Genomic DNA, 20366 nt, shown 5'->3' with positions numbered 1-20366 from the left:
GAATATGACAGAGGCATTTCATTATACACCACTACTTTTTATTTGTAGAATGCAGTGAGCATTACTGTTCATAACTGATGTTAACCTTTGCGAAATTTATGTAAATATCATTGTTATTAATAGCATTTGCATTACTGACTGACCCAAGGCAGCTGAGTAACCTCAGAAAAATATTGTTTGGCTCTTTTATGGAAGTGGAAGCTCAGTAAAAATGGCCATACTCATTCACATATGCCAGCAAAGTCAGAAGAAAGGTAAGCAATATGGTTGTAAAATAGCATATACTGGCCATACTACAGAGAGACTCTGGTAGTATTTAGAATAGGATTGATGCAGAGGTAGTTAAAAACCTCACAAAAACATATTTTGGCTTCTTTATTCAAGAGGCCATTCAGTAATAATGGCCATAGCCATTTATTTATATCAGAAAATGGAAAAAGGGGTATGTGGCTTGTACTTTAAATTTTCCAAATGTATTTTCATAAATACACAGTGATGTGCTACTGTAAATATGTGACTACAGGTTCTCTGAGAAAACAAAACCCTGATTTGTAGAGTTTGCCAATTATCATGGTGTAAATACTCGCACTAAAGCCAAGCTACCAACATGATGGCACAGAATGTAGAGCTGGGAAGAGATGTCCAGTAGCACATCATTATACAGTATTCACCATGCAGATTCAACAATACAAATAACCTAAAGAACAAAGATAACAGCAAAATACTGTAAAATAATTAGGAAGTAATGAGTGTTGAGTACTTATTACCTTGTTTTAATATTTAACTGTAAGTTTATATAGTTTAATTTTTAAATAATGACTCTTTTTAACAACTGGCTCACAAAATTCCTGAAAATTTAACAATCAGCAGTACTTGCAAGCCAGTATAAGCTTACTGCAGTACACCACTGTGTGTTGGTATGTGTGTATAAACATATTTACATATACATATGTACATAATTGTGTCAACCTATAAAGACACTGATGATATCTAGTGTGGGAAATATTAATATAGACCATAATAGTTACTTAACTAAGGGTTCAGAGTTTCTCTTCACAAGCATGTTGGGCTCTAATATACATATCAAGAATACCTCAAATTTCTATGATATTAGCATACTCACATAAGGCCTGCAAACATCAAGGACTCTTCACATAAATGTTTAATGCTGTTGTCATTTAACTTTTTTAAGCTTATGATTCTGTGAATATGACTGTAAAAGAGTATCATCCATTAGATTTACAATACAATTTCGGCATCACATCCAGAATATGGCACTACACAACATAAATTTGAGATAAAGGTTTTTGCCATATTATTTAAATGAATTTCCCCTCAATATAAATTTTCTGATGGAAAGTTTTAATTTTTCTTAAAAGCTTTCACATATTCAAAACATTATAAGGTTTTATTCTAGTACTAATTATCTGAAGCACAACAAAACTTCACTTTCTAATAATTTGTGGCATTCTTTGGGTTTCATTAATCTCATTTTAAAAACCTGTATAACGAATTTGAAAGAGTGGATAAAGGCTTCAGAATGTTCAGGATGCTGAAAGAGCTTTCACCCTTGTGTGAATTCTCTGATGTTTAGTGAGTACTGACCTCTGACTAAAGGTTTTCCCACATCCATTACACTCATAGGGTTTCTCCCCTGTGTGAGTCCTCTGATGTTTAGTGAGAGCTGATTTCTCACAGAAGGTTTTCCCACATTCGTTACATTTATAAGGTTTCTCTCCTGTGTGAGTTCTTTGATGTACAATGAGGTTTGATTTCACACAGAAGGATTTCCCACATTCATTACATATAAAGGGTTTCTCTCCTGTGTGTGTTCTCTGATGCACAGTTAGGGCTGACCTGTGGCAGAAGGATTTTCCACATGCATTACATTCATAGGGTTTCTCCCCTGTGTGTGTTCTCTGATGTTCAGTGAGGTTTGACTTCACACAGAACGTTTTTCCACATTGCTTACATTCATAGGGTTTTTCTCCTGTATGTGTTCGCTGATGGTTGGTAAGATGTGGTTTCTGACAAAAGGACTTCCCACATTCAGTACATTCATAGGGTTTCTCTCCTGTGTGTGTTCTCTGATGTTGAGTAAGGTTTGACTTCTCCCAGAATGTTTTCCCACATTCACCACATTCAAAGGTTTTTTCTCCTGAGTGAGCTCTTCGAAGTTGGGTGAGATGTGACTTCTTGTTGAAAGTATTTCCATTTTCATTGTGCTCATAAGGTTTTTCCCCCAAGTGTACTATCTGATGTCTAAAGAGGGTTGACTTTTCCCACATTTTGTGACTTACTTTATATTCATGGGGGATCTTTCTTGTGTAATTTCCCTGATGGATAATGAAAGCTGAACTGTCACAGAAAATCTGCCCATATTCATTATAAGGATTTTCCCCTGTAAGAGCTCTCTGATGCCCCAATCTTAAATCCATATAGAAGGACTTCCCACAAATACTGCATTCATATGGCTCCATTTCCAAATGAGTTCTCTGAGATAAATTAAGCTTTAAACTTTGGATGAAAGTTCTTCCACATTCATTATACTTACAGTGTGTCTCTCCTATCTGAGCTTTCTTGTTTGTGAAAGAATCTGCCTCCCCATGGCAGCCTTGTCCATTTTCATTATATTCAAAAGGTGGGTCAAAAATTGGCTGAGTGAGATCCTGGCTACGATCCTTTTTCTGATTATATTTATAAGGTTTCCCTCCAGTAGGAGTTTTCTCATGCCGAATGTCAAGGAGCAATTTCTCATATACATTAAACTCATCAGGCTTCTTTCCAGAATAGTTCTTTCTATTAATAATTAAGCCTGAAATATTTTTCAAACTCATTTCACATGTGTCACATATCTTATAGTGAAAATTTCTTGAAGGAACAGAGTCTGTACCTAGATTTAAAGTTTTCCTTACTCTGTCAGCACTATCTGTACTTAACGTTTGGTTGGTGAAAGCAAGTTGCCAAAAATGTTCATCTTCATTTTCCTGGCTGCTCTCTATCAGGTCATCAACTTTCCAGTCTTCTAGAAATGAGAAAAATAACCACGTCTTATAAATCCTAGTATATTTCTAATGGAATTGGATTTTTACACTAATGCCCTATTATGCAGTCGATTCTTTTGTTTTAGGCTCAGTTTTCTGGTGTAAACTAAATCCAAGTATACATTTCCTTTACCCTTCTAGTTTGAGTGGAAAATAAATACATGCTGCAGTGGAATACTTTATTAATATAACCTTTAAAACTGGACAGAAAAAGGTGAAACAAATTCAAAGCACAAGGAACCGGTGAGTGGCTGATTCAGAAATCAGGAAGCTCAAGAGAATGGAGTGAGCCCAACAGAGACACTGAACACTGAATAAAGTGACACTGAAGATCAGCAGACAAGGGCTTTCAGGGGATGAACTATGTTTGGTGGAGACAGAACAGTCCAGTCCTAATCCCCTCAGACACTGATTGCTGGGTGGGATTCCTACTAGAGTACTTGCTTCTACTCTACACATCAACACCAGCCTAAAGTTCTGAAAACACCAACTTCCTCAGGTTCAGAAGAATTGTCCGCTAGCCCAGGATCTAGCTTTTCGTTTAATTCACAAGGAATAATTATTTTTTAAAATGCTGTAAGAGCAGCAGGCTAAAGAAGGTGAAATGAACTCAAGACACGGTGAGCAAGGGATGGAGATTTTCTGAGCATTGTTCATGTAGGGAGCAGGAAACTCCAAGAACTGGATGAGTTCAACAAAGGAGGTTTTTTGTTTTTGTTTTGTTTTTTTAAAGGAAAATAGACTGTCTGAGAAACATATTAGAGGAAGCACTCAGTTTGACAGAGACAGATTATGGTTTCTTGTCCTTATCTTCCCACACCTTGATTACTGTGGTAGGATCCTCACTAATATGCATGTTGCCATTCCTCTTTTTCCCATTTGATATAGCAACATCAAAATAAATTTCTGAAAGCACCTATTTCCTCATGTTTTAAGGGACAGTGCTTTAACCCAGACTCTAACTCTCTATCTAGCTGTGATTCACAACAACACAAATGCCCAACAGGAAATATAAAATAGAGGAGGGGCAGACCATCTCTGCAAAACGACCAGGTTCATTTGGTTTTTCTCACAGCTGTTAATGAAGTTGTCCCAACCATCAAGTCATATGTTTCTTTACTTCAGTCTGCTAGTCTACTTTTCCCCAAAACAATTTTGTTTCTGAAGCAATACTGATTTTTAAGTCTGCTTTTATATCTAGGTTTATCTTTACAGTGAGGTTTTCTGCTTTCATATCTAGCCTCATCTGTGGCTTTTACTTACTGGTGAGACCCATAATGATCACATTTTTCTATATGGTTCTGAGACCTTCAACAAACTTTATCATAAAAAATTCTTGTCTATACTTTACTGTTGGTACCCAGTGCAACAACGTTAATTACGTGTTAAAAAAAAATCTAGAACAGTCCTGAGCCCACTGCTCCAAAGACTAACTGATAATAGTTTTTATACTGGCAAACACAAATCAAAACAAAAACTAGATTCACAGTAAGAGCTCAAATCACAATTCCACAAATCCATTAAAAACTATCTGTGCAACTCTAGCTGGAGCGCTCATAAACTGTTCATTCCTAACAACACACATTTCACTTAATTAGCTACACTCCAGCCTTGGCTATCCTTGGGACCTGGACATCCTTCAGGAAATGCTACTTACTTTAATTTAAAACAACAAACCACAAAAATATTAATAAAAGAACAAAAGCCAACAACCTCTACAACATCCCTACCATGTTTAGCTTCCACTTGCTGCCTTAGAAGAAGTTACTGTCTGTTTAATTCACTGTAAAATAAAACAAATTCAGTGCTCAATGCTAAATTCTTTGTCATGACCACAGTCTAGCTCTTGACAGGTGTTACCAAAATCCTGTTTCCTCTGACTTCATTGAGGACACGGTACATTAATCATTCTTAGAAAGTAATGTGCATATGAATTACTTCCAACCTGTACATGAGGACAAAATAAGGAAATGTGCATTTAGGAAGAGTACTATAGAATGCTTTCTGAATGGATGAAAAAGAGTGATCTCTTCTAAATTTGGCTCAACAAAGTAATTATTAAAATATCAGAATCAGGAAAAATATGAAAGGGCCTTCTCTTTGGGAAAACAAAATCTCAACAATGATAGAAACCCCAAGCAGCAGTCATATGGTCAGGTCTGAGTTTTGGGGATACAGATACTAGTGGGTTAGGGTTACAAAATACGGACTATTTAAGTTGCAGCAAAAAATTGATCTCTAACTTAAAATAAGTGAAATAATAACAAGCCATTACTATATACCATGCAATGTTTAAACACTTTACATTTACAATTTTAATTAAGTTTCTGAAAAGGCAAAATAAAAGTAAAAGTTATAGAAAAAGGATAAAATATTTATAAGTGAAATTTAAGACATAAGATAGTATGAGTTTTAGCATAAACTCTGAAGAGCAGAAAGAAAGACTCTGAGATATATAGAACAGGACCACATTGTGACAGTCAATGGAAGGAGACTGTAAATTCATTTATTAATAAGGAGCAATTTTGTCAGGCTAGTGAAAGATAAATTGGATGCTTTAGGTAAAAAAATAAAAACCAATTAGGAATTAGATCAAGTCAGGAACGACAGAACAGAGACACAGTTATGGTTTTGAGTGACATCAGTGAAAAGTGAGAAAATGAAGACATGAAGAAGATAGAAAGGAAAACAATATCAGGAGTATTTGAAAAAACTAGCAATAGGGGATAATGGGTTCTATACCCTGATCCCATGGTTGCCATTTAAGGCAGTAATGGATGGTTGAATGTTCCTTATTTGACCCCTAGGAAACCAGGCTCTCTAATTTTCTTGTACCTCAGACTGTTCCTCTCAGTCTCCTCTAATGACGAGATTTAATGGATTTACACACCTTGTAAAAGTGGTACCATCCCAGGACTACCTCTCTCATTTACAATTACTCTCTAGAAAAGGAGACAGCAAACTATGATTGTAAGACAGTAGTCCTAGAACTCAGGATGTTTTTTATGTTTTTAGAGGGAAAACAACAGAAGAGGCAGCAGAGAGGAGTGAGGAGGAAGAGGAAGAGGTAAGAGGAGGAGGAAGAGCAGCAGCAGCAACTGAGACCATGTGTGGCCCACGAAGCCTAAAATATTTACTCTCTGGTTTTTTACAAAAAAGTTTGCCAATCTCTAATCTAAAACTCTTCATCTAGCCCCAACATTTAACACCACCTAAAGCTGATGCCTTTCGAATGGATACTTCTAGGTCTGGCCTCATTATGTACTTCACACGATGTATATATGAAATCGCCTTTTCAATACCAGATTCTAACAGTTACCTCAGCTTCTTGTGTCCAAATGTAAAATTTGTAGTAACTCCCCTATAATCTCTCCTCCAAATTTTCTCTATCTCAGTAAATGGTACGCTAAGTTATCAGGTGCTTGAGACAAATCACTGGAATCATGCTCAACTCCTCTCTCTCTCACACTCTGTATCCAACCCAATAGCAAATCCTCTTGGCCTCATCTCCAAGATATATGTACAAATCCACCATTTCTCAGCACTTTCAACATAGCCTTAGCCACTAGTCTCTCTCCTCCCGAGTACATAGTAGTGTCCTGTTATTCCTTCCTTGCTCATGCCTAAGCATCATCTACCCACCACATGTTCACCACACAGAAGTCAGAGAGATCCTTTAAAACTGTAAATCCAATCTTATAGCTTAATCTGATTTATGTTTACTCAAAAAAGCCTGAGGATTTCCCACCTCACTCAAAATAAAATTAATGGGTCTCCCATGGTACATGCTACTTATGACATCATCTACTACCAATCTCCCCCAGGCCTTCTCACCTCCAGCCACACTGACATCCTTGCCATTCCTCAAACACCCTAAGAGCACACCTGTCTGAGAAGTTCAGCACCTGATGTTCCCTCTGTCTGGAATACTCAGAATCCACAGAGCTCACATTTTAATTTATTAGAGACTTGTCTATTGTGGACCTCATCAAAAAGGTTTTCTCTTGACTTCCATACCAAATAGCACATGCCATCATTCTCCAACCCCCTTTTCACTGCTTTAACTCTCTACAGTATTTATCACCACCCAACATGTGTGTGTACACAAGCATGTATAACTCCGTACACATACACACACCTACACCTATACACACACGTATGCTTTTCTGTCCCTCATTGTAATAGACACTCTGTGATAATAGGGACATTCTTTTAATTACCTATAAACATAGTTGGGTCATATTGGGCACTCAGCATATATTTGTTAAATGAATATATGGAAGTATTGCATGAATGCATACTACCTAACAAGAGATGTCCAAAGACAATACAGAGAACGTGAACAATTTTAAAAGATAAAGTAACCAAGAAAAATTATCTCAGATGAAGCCAAATGAGTTTGGATTATGGATATAGGTAAATCACTCGAAAATGTCAAATAACAAAGGGAAGCATTTATGAGTGAAAGTGACATATGGAGGAATGTGATTAAGGTAACAAAGGGATGTGGGCCAACTGTCCTTAATCACTTCCAAAGGTCTGGGGCTAAAAAATGTTTTTTTGGAAAAATAGTTCAAAGTTAATAAACCATAAACCAGTGCCCTAAGATCTCATTTCCTCTGGCTTCCATCTGCCTGTGAACTCACTAACTCACCTGAGCGGCACTGTTTTGGGAATCTTTCCTCTAATATCCAAGGTTCTTCTCCTTGCTCGATCTTGAAGATCACTTCTGGCTTAGTAATGCAATTCCCTGTAAAGAAAATAACACAGGACTATGGCTGAACAGCCTGGCTTCGGGGACTCTGAAAAAAATAGGGAAGAAATGTATAGCTTCAGGAGCTACCTAAAAGAGGTGCCTAAATGAACCAATCCTTAAAGAGGTAAGAATATAGCATTCTTTATAGTGGCCAAAAGGGATCAGTCATCTGATCCCTTGAATCTCCAACAGAAAATTCCACAGGGAGTTCTTATGTTTCATCAACTAAGAAATGCATGCTCCTCGTTCACATGGAGAAAAAATTCTTACCTACTGAGACAAGATGGCTGTAATTTTCCAGGATCACGTCTCTGTATAGTATCTTCTGAGCAGGATCCAGCAGGTACCACTCTTCCTGGGTGAAGTCCACACACACATCTTTGAATGACACTTGTTCCTGTAACAGTATATTCCTTTTATATAATGAAATTGTCAGAGCTCTATGAGTGGTAAATATTTAAAAGAACTAATCTCTTTAGAGTTTATTAAAAATTGGTATATAGGATTGCCTTCTTTTATGCTATCCTATGTAGGAAAAAAGTAATATCTTGTACAAATTGAGTTTCCACTAAGGGGGTGGAACTAGTTGCTACAACTGTTATTCCTGATAAGGAGACATACACATTAACATTTATTAAATTAGACATTGTAGGAGCTAGCATTATGCACAAAGTAGACTGGGGTTACCAAGAAAATGTTCTTTCATATTATCTTTTATATTATACAGTTAACTGTCACTAAGGAAGTAAAACTTTCCGTTGTTAAAATGAACAGAGGGATTAAAATTAATATGGTACAGGCCCTAACCAAGCTCAACCCGTGACTGATTAAAGTGACCAGTCCTATACTCTACCTGCCCAACAGAGAAACGGATGAATCCTCTCTGCTAAAAGAGATCATTTTCTGGAGCCTCTACCAATATTTGTGTTGTTAAATACAATGTTTGGCATCCAATAAAAAATTTCATGTTATATGAAGAGACAAAGACCAAGGAAAAAAAGAAAATAAAAGCGTACCCATAGGACACTCAGATATTGGAACAAACAAGAACTTCAAAATGAGTTATGATTAATAGGTTCAATAAAATAGAGGAAAATATGAAAAAAATAAATGAAAGGATGGGAGAAGTTCAACAGATATGTGGTATGTGTGTTGTGGAGAAAGAATTAACAGAGCAGGCCTGAGACTGCTATCCTCTGAATGATCTGCTACAAGGGTGTTCCTTGGCTGGCATCTGGGAAATCGGATTTCAGGAGGGTTCTTACCAGTCCTTAATAAGAATGGTTCACTGAGCCTAAACTGTTTGTGTAAACAATATGGTTTTTGCTGCACACATACATTCCTTCTGGAGTCTGGAATTCTGTTATATGCTAAGCAGAAAGCACCTATGTGACTAGCCCCTGATAAACATGCTGAACACTGAGTGTCTGTTGAGCTTCCCTGGCAGACATTTCACATCAGTTGCCACATCTCACTGCTAGAGGACTTAGGTGTATCCTGGGAGAAGACTCTTAGAAGCTTGTGCCTGGTGTCCCCTGGACTATGCCCCATGTGCCTTTTCCCTTTGCTGATTGTGCTTTGTACCCTTTCACTTCAATAAGTGATAGCAGTAAGTACAACTACATACTGAGTCATCTTAGCAAATCACTGAACCTGGTAATGGTTCCTGGGGACCTCTGATACATGTGTATACAAACACACAGAGATACATACATACGTGCATAAAATGGGCATTCCAAAGTTGAAAATTACAATATCTGAAATTAAGAACCATTAGATGGGTTCAAATATATTAGAGAAAGAAGACACAATCTGAAACATATTCATCTAACAAAGAGTATCAAAATACATATAGCAAAACTGATAGAAATGAAAGGAGAAATAGACAAATCTAAAACCATAGTTGGAGTCTTCTATCTTGAGCAATTGAGCAGGCAGAAAATCAGTAAGTATACAGATGACCTACACAGCACTATCAATCAACATGATTAACTGGCATCTGTAGAATATTCCATCCAAAAAATAAAACACACATTCTATCATTCTATTCTAGCTCATATGGTCCATTCACCTAGATAGACCATAGTCCTGGCCACAAAACACACCTAACAAATTTAAAACAATAGCTATCATACAAAATATGTTCTCAGACCACAATGGAATTAAATAGAAGTCAATAAGCAGGAGATAACTGAAAAATCCCAAAGAGTTGAAAATTAAACCAACATACTTATAAATAACCTGTAAGTCATACTTATAAATAACCTATAAATCTAACCTATACGCTTTAAATAAGCTATAAGTCAACTTATAATAACCTGTAAGTCAAAGAAGTCTCAAAAGAAATTTTAAAATATTTTAAATGAAATGGAAATAAAAATGAAAATACCATGTATCAAAATTTGTGCGATGCAGTGAAAGCAGTGCACAGAGGACATTTATAGCATCAAATGTATACATTAGAAAAGATTAAAATCAAAAACCTAAGCTTCTGTCTTAGTAAACTAGAGAAAAAAGGCAAATTAAGCCTAAACCAAGCAAAGTAAAGGAAATAATAAAATTAGAATAAATCAAATTGAAAATGTGAAAAAAATACAAAAAGCCAACGAAAACTCAAAGTTGCTTCTTTGAAAGATCAATAAAATTAAAAAACCTCCAACCTAACCAAGAAAAAGAGGCAAATTGGAAATCTCAGAAATGAAAGATAGGTTGACACTACTAAGCCTAATGACATTTAAAAAATAATAAGAGAATACTACAAATAATTCTATTCCTGAAAAATTGGTAACATAGATGAAATTGACAAATTCCTTAAAAGACACAACTACCAAATTCACACAAGGAGATACAGATAACCAGCATAGACTCATTTCTGTTAAAAAAAAAAACTGAATCAATAATTAAAACACTTCCAAAATAGAAAGAACCAAACCCAGATGGCGTCACTGGTGAATTCTACTGTACATTTAAGGAAAAAATAATAACAATTCTCCATAATCTCCTCTGGTAAATAACATCTCCAAACTCATTACATGAGGCCAACATTACCCTAATACCAAAACTAGATAAAGACATTATGAAAAAAATAAAGACTAATGTCTCTCAATAACATAGATGCAAAAATTCTCAAATATTGGCAAATCAAATCTGACAATGTATAAAAAGAAATACAAACCACAACCAAGTGGAATTTATTGCAGGTATGGAAGGCTGGGTCAGCATTAAAAAAAAATCAATCAATATAATCCAACATATCAATAAGCCAAAGAAGAAAAATTACATGATCATATCAATTAATGAAGAAAAAGCATTTGACAGAATCCTACAGTCATTCATGATAAAAACTCTCAGCAAACTAGGAATAGAGGGGAACTTTCCCGACTTAATGAAGAAGCTAACATCATACTTAATGTTACGAGACTGGACACTTTTCCCCTAAGTGCAGGAACAGGGCAAGGATGTCCTGTCTTAATACTCCTATTCAAGTCCTAGCTAGTACAGAAAGACCTACAACAAGACAAAACAAACAAAAAGGGCTTCCCTGGTGGCGCAGTGGTTGAGAGTCTGCCTGCTGATGCAAGGGACATGGGTTTGTGCCCCGGTCCGGGAAGATCCCACATGCCGCGGAGCGGCTGGGCCCGTGAGCCATGGCTGCTGAGCCTGCGCGTCCGGAGCCTGTGCTCCGCAATGGGAGAGGCCACAACAGTGAGAGGCCCGCATATCGCAAAAAAAAAAAAAAAAAAAAAAACTGAAATAAAATAAAAAACTGAAATGTGATTAGAAAGAAAAAATAAAACTGTCTTTATTTGAAGTCAACATTGTCTATGTAGAAAGTCCCAAAGAATCTACAAAAAGAAAAAGCAAAAAAATCCTGGAAGTAATAAGCAAATATAGCAACATCATAGGATATAAGGTCAATATTAAAAAGTCAACTGTTTTCCCATATCAGAATAAACAATTGGAATTTCAAATTTTTGAATGAAAAAAATACCATTTACAATATGACTACCAAAAACAAAGTATTCAAATATAAATCTAACACAATATATTTCAGGGATATGCAGAAAAAACAAAAACTGATGGAAGAAATCGAAGATCTAAATAAATGGAGAGATATTCCACATTCATCAATCAGAAGACAGTACTGTTAACATGTCAATTCCTTCCAACTTAATCTATAAATTCAGTGAAATTCAAATAAAAATCCCAGCTATTTTGTAGACACTGAAAAACTGATTCTAAAATTTAAACAGGAAGGTAAAGGACCTAGAACAGCCAACGTAATATGGAAGAAGGAAAAAGAGGATATACGTTACCTGATTTCAAGACACATAAAGCTACAAGTAACCAAGACAGTGTGTTATTGTTGAAAGAAACACATAGATCTGTGAAACAGAACAGAGGTCCCAGGAACAGATCCACTGATATATAGTGAACTGATTTTTTTTTTTTTTTGTAATTGAAGTATAGCTGATGTACACTACTATATAAGTTTTAGGTGTACAACATAGTGATTCACAATTTGTAAAGATTATATTCCATTTATAGTTATTATATAATATTGGCTATATTTCCTATGTTGTACAGTATATCTTTGTAGCTTATTTATTTTATACATACTAGTTTCTACTTCTTAATTCCCTACCCCATCTTGCCCCTCCCCCTTTCCTCTCTCCACTGGTAACCACTAGTTTGTTCTCTATATCTGTGAGTCTGTTTCTTTTTTGTTATATTCACTAGTTTGTTTTATATAGTCAACTGATTTTTGACAAAGGCACAATGGCATTTAAATGAAGAAAAGATAGTCTTTCAACAAATGATTCTTCAACAACTGTACATCTATGCAAAAAAATGAACCTAGACACAGACCTTACACCTTATACAAATATTAACTAAAAATGAATCACAGACCTAGAAGTAAAATGCAAAACTATTAAATTTCTAGAAGACAATATAGAACATAGGAAATCTATGTGATCTTGGATTTGGTGATGAGTTTTTAAATACAACAGAAAAAAGCACATTCCATTAAAAAAATACATGGGTTGGGCTTCATTTAAAATAAAATATTTTGCCCTGCAAAAGCCATTTGTAAGAAAATGAAAGGTCAAGCCACAGACTGAAGAAAATATTGCAACATATATATCTAATAAAGAAGTTACATTCAAAATACGCAAAAGAACTCTGAAAACTCAATAGTAAGAAAACAAATCACCTAATAGAAAAATGGACCAAAGATATGAATAAACATGTCAAGCAAAGACATATGGATAGCAGATAAATTTATGAACAAATGCTCAATATCATCTGTCATTAGGGAAATATAAATTAAAACAAAAATGAGATACCATGACACACCTACTGGAACAGTTAAATCCAAAACGATGACAACATCAATTTCAGTTCCACATGCAGAAGAGGAGTTCTGATTGGTAGGAATGTAAAATGATACAGCACTTTTGTAAAATTGGCTGGCAGTTACTTACAAAGCTAAACAGTCTTAACATATGATCAAGCAGTTTCACACCCTAGCTATTTAAAAATGTATGTCTATGTAAAAACCTACATGTTGGGGCTTCCCTGGTGGCACAGTGGTTGAGAGTCCACCTGCCGATGCAGGGGACGCGGGTTCGTGCCCCAGTCTAGGAAGATCCCACATGCCGTGGAGCGGCTGGGCCCGTGAGCCATGGCCGCTGAGCCTGCGCTTCCGGAGCCTGTGCTCCGCAGCAGGAGAGGCCACAACAGTGAGAGGCCCGCGTACCGCAAAAAAAAACAAAAAAAAAACAAAAAAAACCCTACATGTTTCTAGCAGCTTAATTCATAATGACCAAAAACTGGAAGGAACCAAGAGTCCATGGGTTAATGACTCAGAAATCACTTATACATGTATGCTGGAACTGAACAATTAAGTAAAGGAAGTGCGGATGGTGGTAGCCAGATTGCTAAAATGGGAGTTGCAGACAAGCAAGGAGAGAACGCTAGAATGTTCCATGTAATAATGATTACAGCAGGGGACATCAGTGTGAAATAATACTTAGCTTAATACAAACACAGATGGTTACATACTGAAATATTTATAGATATGTGTATACATGTGAGTTAGTATACATATATATTTTCTTGTTCAGTCAGCTGAGAGGGTCTCTAAGGATTTAGAAACCAGTAGCAATCCAGCCCCCTAATCTTGGTTTCTAATACCATGCTCCAATAAAAGGAACCAGAGCTCTTCAGGGAAAAATGGCTAATTCTAGGGCAGGAAATATAAGATAAGCCTGGAATATCTTCTACTACCAGAAAGTATAGAAGAAGTACTCAAACAAAAACACAATAATGGGGTACATCAGAAAGACCCTGGAACCAGTTGAAAGTGCTCTATTTAATAACCAAGCTGAAACAATTTGAGCAACAAAATGACCAAGGTAGTACTGGACTATAAACAAGGTAAAAAATAACCAGCCGTGAGTTCATATTGATATTAAACACTGACTGAGTTAATAAATACACAAGTCTCCTGTGCAGAACTCCTAATAATTTATGTGGATACTCCACCATGAAGGAGGTGTAGCATAAACTCCCCACTTTCTTCCAAAGGGTACAGTATGAAAACAGACAAAAAAAGAATAACTTTGCAGTGGAGAAAGTTGACCACATGACCTCAGCCACGTGATCAAAAGTGATTCATCATCTGTTGAAAAATGAAAAGTCATGTGAAGAGCATTTACCCTGATAAGATGTTACCAAATGGCACTCTACCTCTGTGGTCTTTCTACACGAAAACAATTACCCCAATATAATAATGAGAAAAACAGCAGACAATTCCCAAGAGAGGGACATTCTACAAAACACCTGTCTTGTACTCCTCAAAAACTGACAAGGCCATCAAAAACAAGGAAAGTCTGAGAAACTGTCACAGCCAAGGGGAGCCTAAGGAAACATGATGACTAAGTGAAATGTGGTATCCTGAAGCAGAATACCTGCACGGGGAAAAAAAAGCATGAACAATCATCAAAAGACAAATGATATACCAGAAAATAACTCACATAAAAGACAAGCATTAGTATCCCTAATATACAAAGAGCTAACCAGACACTGAAAAAAAGAAAAAAGCCAGAAACCTAAGAGCAAAATGGGCAAAAGATATGAACAGACAGTTCACAGAAATATAAAAATAAGACACCTTTTAGATGCATGAAAAAAATCTTCAACCTCTCTCATAGTTAAGATAATTACAGATGTAAAGTACATAAAATACTAATTTTTACCTATCAGTTGCCAAAATCCAAAAGTGAACCACGTATTTCTATGGGAGAAGCTATGGAAAAAAAGCACTATCATGCAGTACCAATGGAAATACAAAATGATACTATCTATAATCCACCAAAGGATCAAGTTTATCAATTGTATTCAATCTTTGACCTGGCAATCTCACTTCTGGGAATTTATCTGGTAGAATAAACCTACATGTACAAGGCTATTAATTAAAACATGGTTTGTAGTAGCAAAAGGTTGGAAATAGTTAATAACTAGTTTAATAAACTATGGAACATTCGCAATTGAATTACCATGTGATTGTTAACAAAGAAAGATGTTCTATTACAGAAAGATCCCTGGGAACAGGCTGAAAAAAGAAGTGAAAAAAGGAAAAAAAAAGAAGAAGAAGAAAAAGAATGGGAAATAGTGTATACACTCATTACTCAAGTGTGGTTCCCTGAGCAGCAGAATCAACTCCATCTGGGAGCTGATTAGAAATGCAGACTCCAGGGCCCCACCCAGATATACTAAATCAAAATCTGCATTTTAACACGTTGCCAGGGATGTACAGGTGCATCTAAATTTAAGAAGCTCTAATAATAGATTCCCTTTTAAATAAAGGCCGGGAGCACATATTTTCTTTCAACTGAATAAAGAAACGCTGGGAGGACAAACAAGAAATAGAAATAATGTATACCTATAGTAGGGTGACAGTACACTGCAGTTCATCTGGGACTGTCCCAATATATGCCAGCTGTCTCAGCATAATTGTTAATAAAACTTCTTTCACTCTCAGTGAAAGTGTCACAGTTTAGATGAGAAATAAATGTCACCCTACCTGGAGGAAGCATCAGCTACAGAGAGGATGGGGTGTGAATTTTTACTTACTTTTTTTTTTTAGCCGCACCAAGCAGCATGCGGGATCTCAGCTCCCCGACCAGGGATCGAACCCACATCCCCCCACAGTAGAAGCACGGAGTCTTAACCACTAGACCAGCAGGGAAGTCCCTCTACTTACTTTTTTTGTATCACTTACGTTTTTTTAAAACCATGTTAATATACTAACAATTTTTAATTATTTCATTTTTTTAAATAAAACAAAAGCAGTCAGGAAAAATAGGTATACTGGGAAGGGCAGTTGGCTAAGGATAGATAAGCAGGGGATAAGCAATAAACCCAGGGATAAGCAATGTTGGGGCAAAAGGCAAAGCCAACTTCATGAGGGACAGAAGTTAGGAAAAGGAGAGCTAGGAGGGTAGTATCATAGACAACAACAGAGGAGAATTCCAAAACAAAGAGACTATGGATAATAGTACCAAATGCTGCAAAAGGGTCAAGTAAGACAAAGACAAAAACTGGATTTGATTACAGTTTGGTGGTCTTTTCCAGAACTGATTCAGGTGAGTGGTGGTAAAGAAGCAAGACTGCATGTATTAGGTAGAAATGGAAATGGAAATGCAGAAACAAAAGCCAGGACTACCTGCTACTTAAGCTAGAAATACAAATGAGCTAACATGAGGTTTTATAAACCTTTAGAAACTTTAGAAAACGCATTTTCATACAAAATGGCAATAAACAAAAACAAAAACTCACCTGGGATTTGTTCATTTTTCACTCTTAGTGGAGGAGGGAGAGCTGAAGGAGAAGGAAGAAGGAAGTAAGAACTTGGCCTGCCTTATAGTTCCTGGATTCACCTGCCTACACAGCTCCACACACAAGATACTTACTTGTCCATGTGTGGCTCCGATTTATGTTGAGCTTAGACATGATACTTTTCACTGAGTGAATGTAAACATTTGTTTCTTATTGATTTATTACCAATTTAGGTTCTGTGACACAGAAAAATTAAAAACATGAGATGAGTTTAACATTGAACAGTAATCTAAAGGAAGGAACACTATGGATCTGCCAAAACTGATGTTGTAGGGGGAGAAAAACACCTCAAACCATATTGTTCATCTGGTTATCTGCTAACACCATTAATCCTATGAGGTCAGATAATCCAAGAAACCTCTGAAAAAAGGGATGGGAGTGTTTAAGGCAAGATTCTTTTTTTTTTTTAATGTTCTCACCTGCTTACAATTTTCAGAAGGATCTTTTAATAAAAAAACTAACTTTGACCTAACAGTCACAAAATGGGCAGTGGCCCACGAATCTGCAGACCTGACTTTCAACCTCGATTCTACCACTAACAAATTGCATGACGTCAGGCACTCACCTTCGAGAAGGCTCAATTCTTTTTTTTTTTTTTTCATTTTTCAAGTAAGCAACAGATAACCCAAAAAGGACCTGCCTGCACTATCATCCTGCGCGTCTATCCAGCCAGGGGAGCAGGAACCTCAGCATTTCTCTAGATGCCATGAAAAATGGGACACTGAGGGTGGCTCACCTCAGGAAAGAGCGACTGGAGAATGAGGGGAGGAGGAGGTGTTAGGGACAGACAATGACAGAATTTCCTTAGCTATGGCTGGTAAGCCTTTCAACCCCGACCATGCCTTCACAAACTCTCCAAACAGGTGACATTTCCTGTGCAGCCTGCATGCCCACCCATCTCAGCTCCAGCTCACCTCTCTCTTCTTAAATTTGTCTCAGACCTTCCACCGTCACACAGCCTTCGATGGCTTCAGGATACCGTGTCATGATTATACACAACAAATAACAAATGAATACATAATAAATAATAACTTGGGATCTGGGTGATGTTAGAGCTAGGAAAAGGCCTTGGTGGCTAGCTGGTTTAGCCCCCTCCAATCCCATTTCACAAATGAATTAACTGAGGAATGGAGGCCCTGGAGACTTATCCAAGCTCCAGCCGCCTGTATTACATACAAAACAATTAAATACAACAGCAGCCAACGAAACGTGAGCGCTCAAAACAACACAGTGCGGCGAGCTCTCTAGATATCCGCATTTTACAGCTAAGCAAGACAAATCTCCCAGCGGCTATTTGGTCCAGGAAATTCATGTATTTCCAAGCCCCTTCCTGGGGCAGTCGTTCTCTCCCACATCCTCCCTGCGCCCCGTAATCCCAGCACGTCACTACGTAAAGCGCACACACACACACAGACAGACACACACACAGAGACACATACACACACAGACACACACACACACACACACACACACACACACACACACACACACACACACACACACACACACGTCGCGCACGCGCACTCGCTCTTCCCCGCATTCCTCGCCCCTCCCCGCAGGCCCAGATCACACGTCACGCACGCGCTCTCCCCTTGACAACCCCGCTCCCTCCCCGCGGGCCTAGCGCACACGTCACGCACGCGCAATCCCCACGGGCGGCCACACGACGGCGCCGCCCGCTCAGCTCAAGGGCTGAAGAGCTGAGGACCGAGCAAGCCCGAGAGTCCGCGTTCCCGCGCGGGACTCCGGCCTCTCCAGGCAGAGGCGCCGCCGCCTGCAGTCCCTTCAGTTCTGCAGGCGCCGCAGACTCCTGGGGTCCTGCAGATGTTCGCGGGGCTCCAACCTACCACCCGGCACCGCTGCCTCCGCCGGCTCCCCGAGCCGCACGGGGTCCCCTTGGCCCTCGCCCCCACCCTCTGGGGCTCACCCGCAGCTCCCTCGCCGCGTGGACCTGGAGGCCAGGGATTGTTTCCCACGAGGGGCTGGAGGCCGGGGAAGGACGAGCCGGGAGGAGAAGGCGGGGATGCACATGCGCAGAGGGAGGGAGCGGCGTGGCGCGGTGGCGGCGAGTTGGAAGTTGGCTTCTGGCAGCTTGGGTTGGAAAAGTGGCTCTACCTTTAGAAGCAATGCCTCACTCCTAAATTGTACAAAAGTAAGCTAATAGTAATACAGTACCTAGCTAACGGTTTTTATGAAGATTAAGGGCGTTTACATTGTAAAAGCACTTAGGATGGCGTCTGGCACATAAATTGTTCAGTACGTTTCTTAAGATTACCTTGCCCAGTATACGCCATGCGCACTCCTTTAGAAATCAGCTGCAGAGTTTCTGCCTTGTTGACTGGATTGAGATATTACTATCTGATATATTCACTCCTGCTACCTGGACCCTGGATTCTGTCTGTGTCCCAGAGATGTATGTCAAAGCAGTGTGCGTTTTCGACTAGACACAAACCAAGAGAAGCAAAGTGGTACATGAATTTAATTTATGAACGTGGACAGATGTTATTTTAGTTTTGATAAATTTATCTTCTATAGTTTAGACAATAAATCTATGTAAACTAAAATAATATCTGTGAGCAGCCTAGTTATTCTCCGGAATGAGGAAAAAAGCAACCTAGCAATTCAGTATTAATAATAAAAACTGTTTCTATGTAAGAAACTGTTCACACACCAAACTTACGAAGAAAGCACTTTATCATCTCTCAGAAATGCTTTACCTGGAACCAAATATACATTCTTTTATGTGGGCATCCTCATGATATTTTTAGCACAGTATGAGCATATGGGTGTATTATTTTATGATGAACTTTTCATAAAAGAATATGTAGTTAACTTTTTGATCAATGTCGTTTAACTTTTTTTTACTAACTTCAGATTTACAGAAGAGTTGCAAAGATAGTTCCCATATACTCTTCACCCAGTTTCACCTAATTGTTAACATTTATTTATTTATTTTTATTTGGCTGCATCAGGTCTTAGTTGCGGCACACATGGGACCTTCGTTGCAGCGTGAGGATTTCTCTAGTTGCGCGCGTATGCGGGCTCAGTTGCCCTGTGGCATGTGGGATCTCAGTTCCCCCACCAGGGATCAAACCTAAGTCTCGTACATTGGAAGGCGTATTCTTAACCACTGGACCACCAGGGAAGTTCCTTTAATTGTTAACATTTTACATAACCATGGTACATTTACCAAAACTAAGAAAGTGATAAGGGTACAATTGTATCAACTAAACTACAGAGTTTATTCAGAGTTCATCAGTTTTTTCATTAACGCGCTTTTACTGATCCAGGATTCAATCCAGGATACCACAGTACGTTTAATCATCAAGTCTGTTTGGTCTCGTCCCATCTGCAATAGTTTCGTGGTCTTTCCTTGTCTTTCATTACCTTCAGATGTTTGAAGAATAGTGGTCAGATATTATGAAGAATGTCCCTGACTTTGAGTTTGTCTGATGTTTTCTCCTGATTGGACTGAGGTTATAAATTTTTAGAAAGAATACCACAGAGAGGATGTGTCCTACCTATGTATGAGGGGACACATGATATCAACACAACTTATATTAACCTTGGTTACTTGGTGAAGGTGGTGTCTGACAGGTTTCTCCACTATATCTTTAGGATTTTTCCCTTTCCAATCTATGCTTAGGGGTGGGTTACTAAGT

At 37.9% G+C, this 20366-nt stretch overlaps 1 protein-coding gene across 5 annotated transcripts; it reads right to left on the bottom strand.

Annotated features, from left to right (window-relative positions):
* Window positions 1–84: 84 nt before the first annotated feature.
* Window positions 85–18739, bottom strand: LOC116741790 (zinc finger protein 248-like). 5 transcript variants are annotated; one of them, XM_032608858.1, is made up of 7 exons: window positions 18632–18739; window positions 17619–17672; window positions 16779–16880; window positions 16645–16686; window positions 8071–8197; window positions 7699–7794; window positions 85–3025 (listed from the first exon to the last, which is right to left on the bottom strand). In XM_032608858.1, the coding sequence occupies exons 4-7, from the start codon at window positions 16657–16659 to the stop codon at window positions 1545–1547; spliced, it is 1719 nt and encodes a 572-aa protein (XP_032464749.1). In that variant the 5' UTR covers window positions 16660–16686; window positions 16779–16880; window positions 17619–17672; window positions 18632–18739; the 3' UTR covers window positions 85–1544. The 5 variants fall into 5 exon arrangements, with proteins under 5 accessions (XP_032464749.1, XP_032464748.1, XP_032464751.1 ...); XM_032608857.1 differs by having other exon boundaries at window positions 17619–18721; XM_032608860.1 differs by lacking the exon at window positions 17619–17672 and having other exon boundaries at window positions 18632–18719.
* Window positions 18740–20366: the final 1627 nt, after the last annotated feature.

Source organism: Phocoena sinus, chromosome 16, assembly GCF_008692025.1.
Source record: "Phocoena sinus isolate mPhoSin1 chromosome 16, mPhoSin1.pri, whole genome shotgun sequence".
Taxonomy (NCBI): domain Eukaryota; kingdom Metazoa; phylum Chordata; class Mammalia; order Artiodactyla; family Phocoenidae; genus Phocoena; species Phocoena sinus.
The sequence above is the reverse complement of the archived record's forward strand: the minus strand, read 5'-3'. Positions and strand labels throughout refer to the sequence as shown.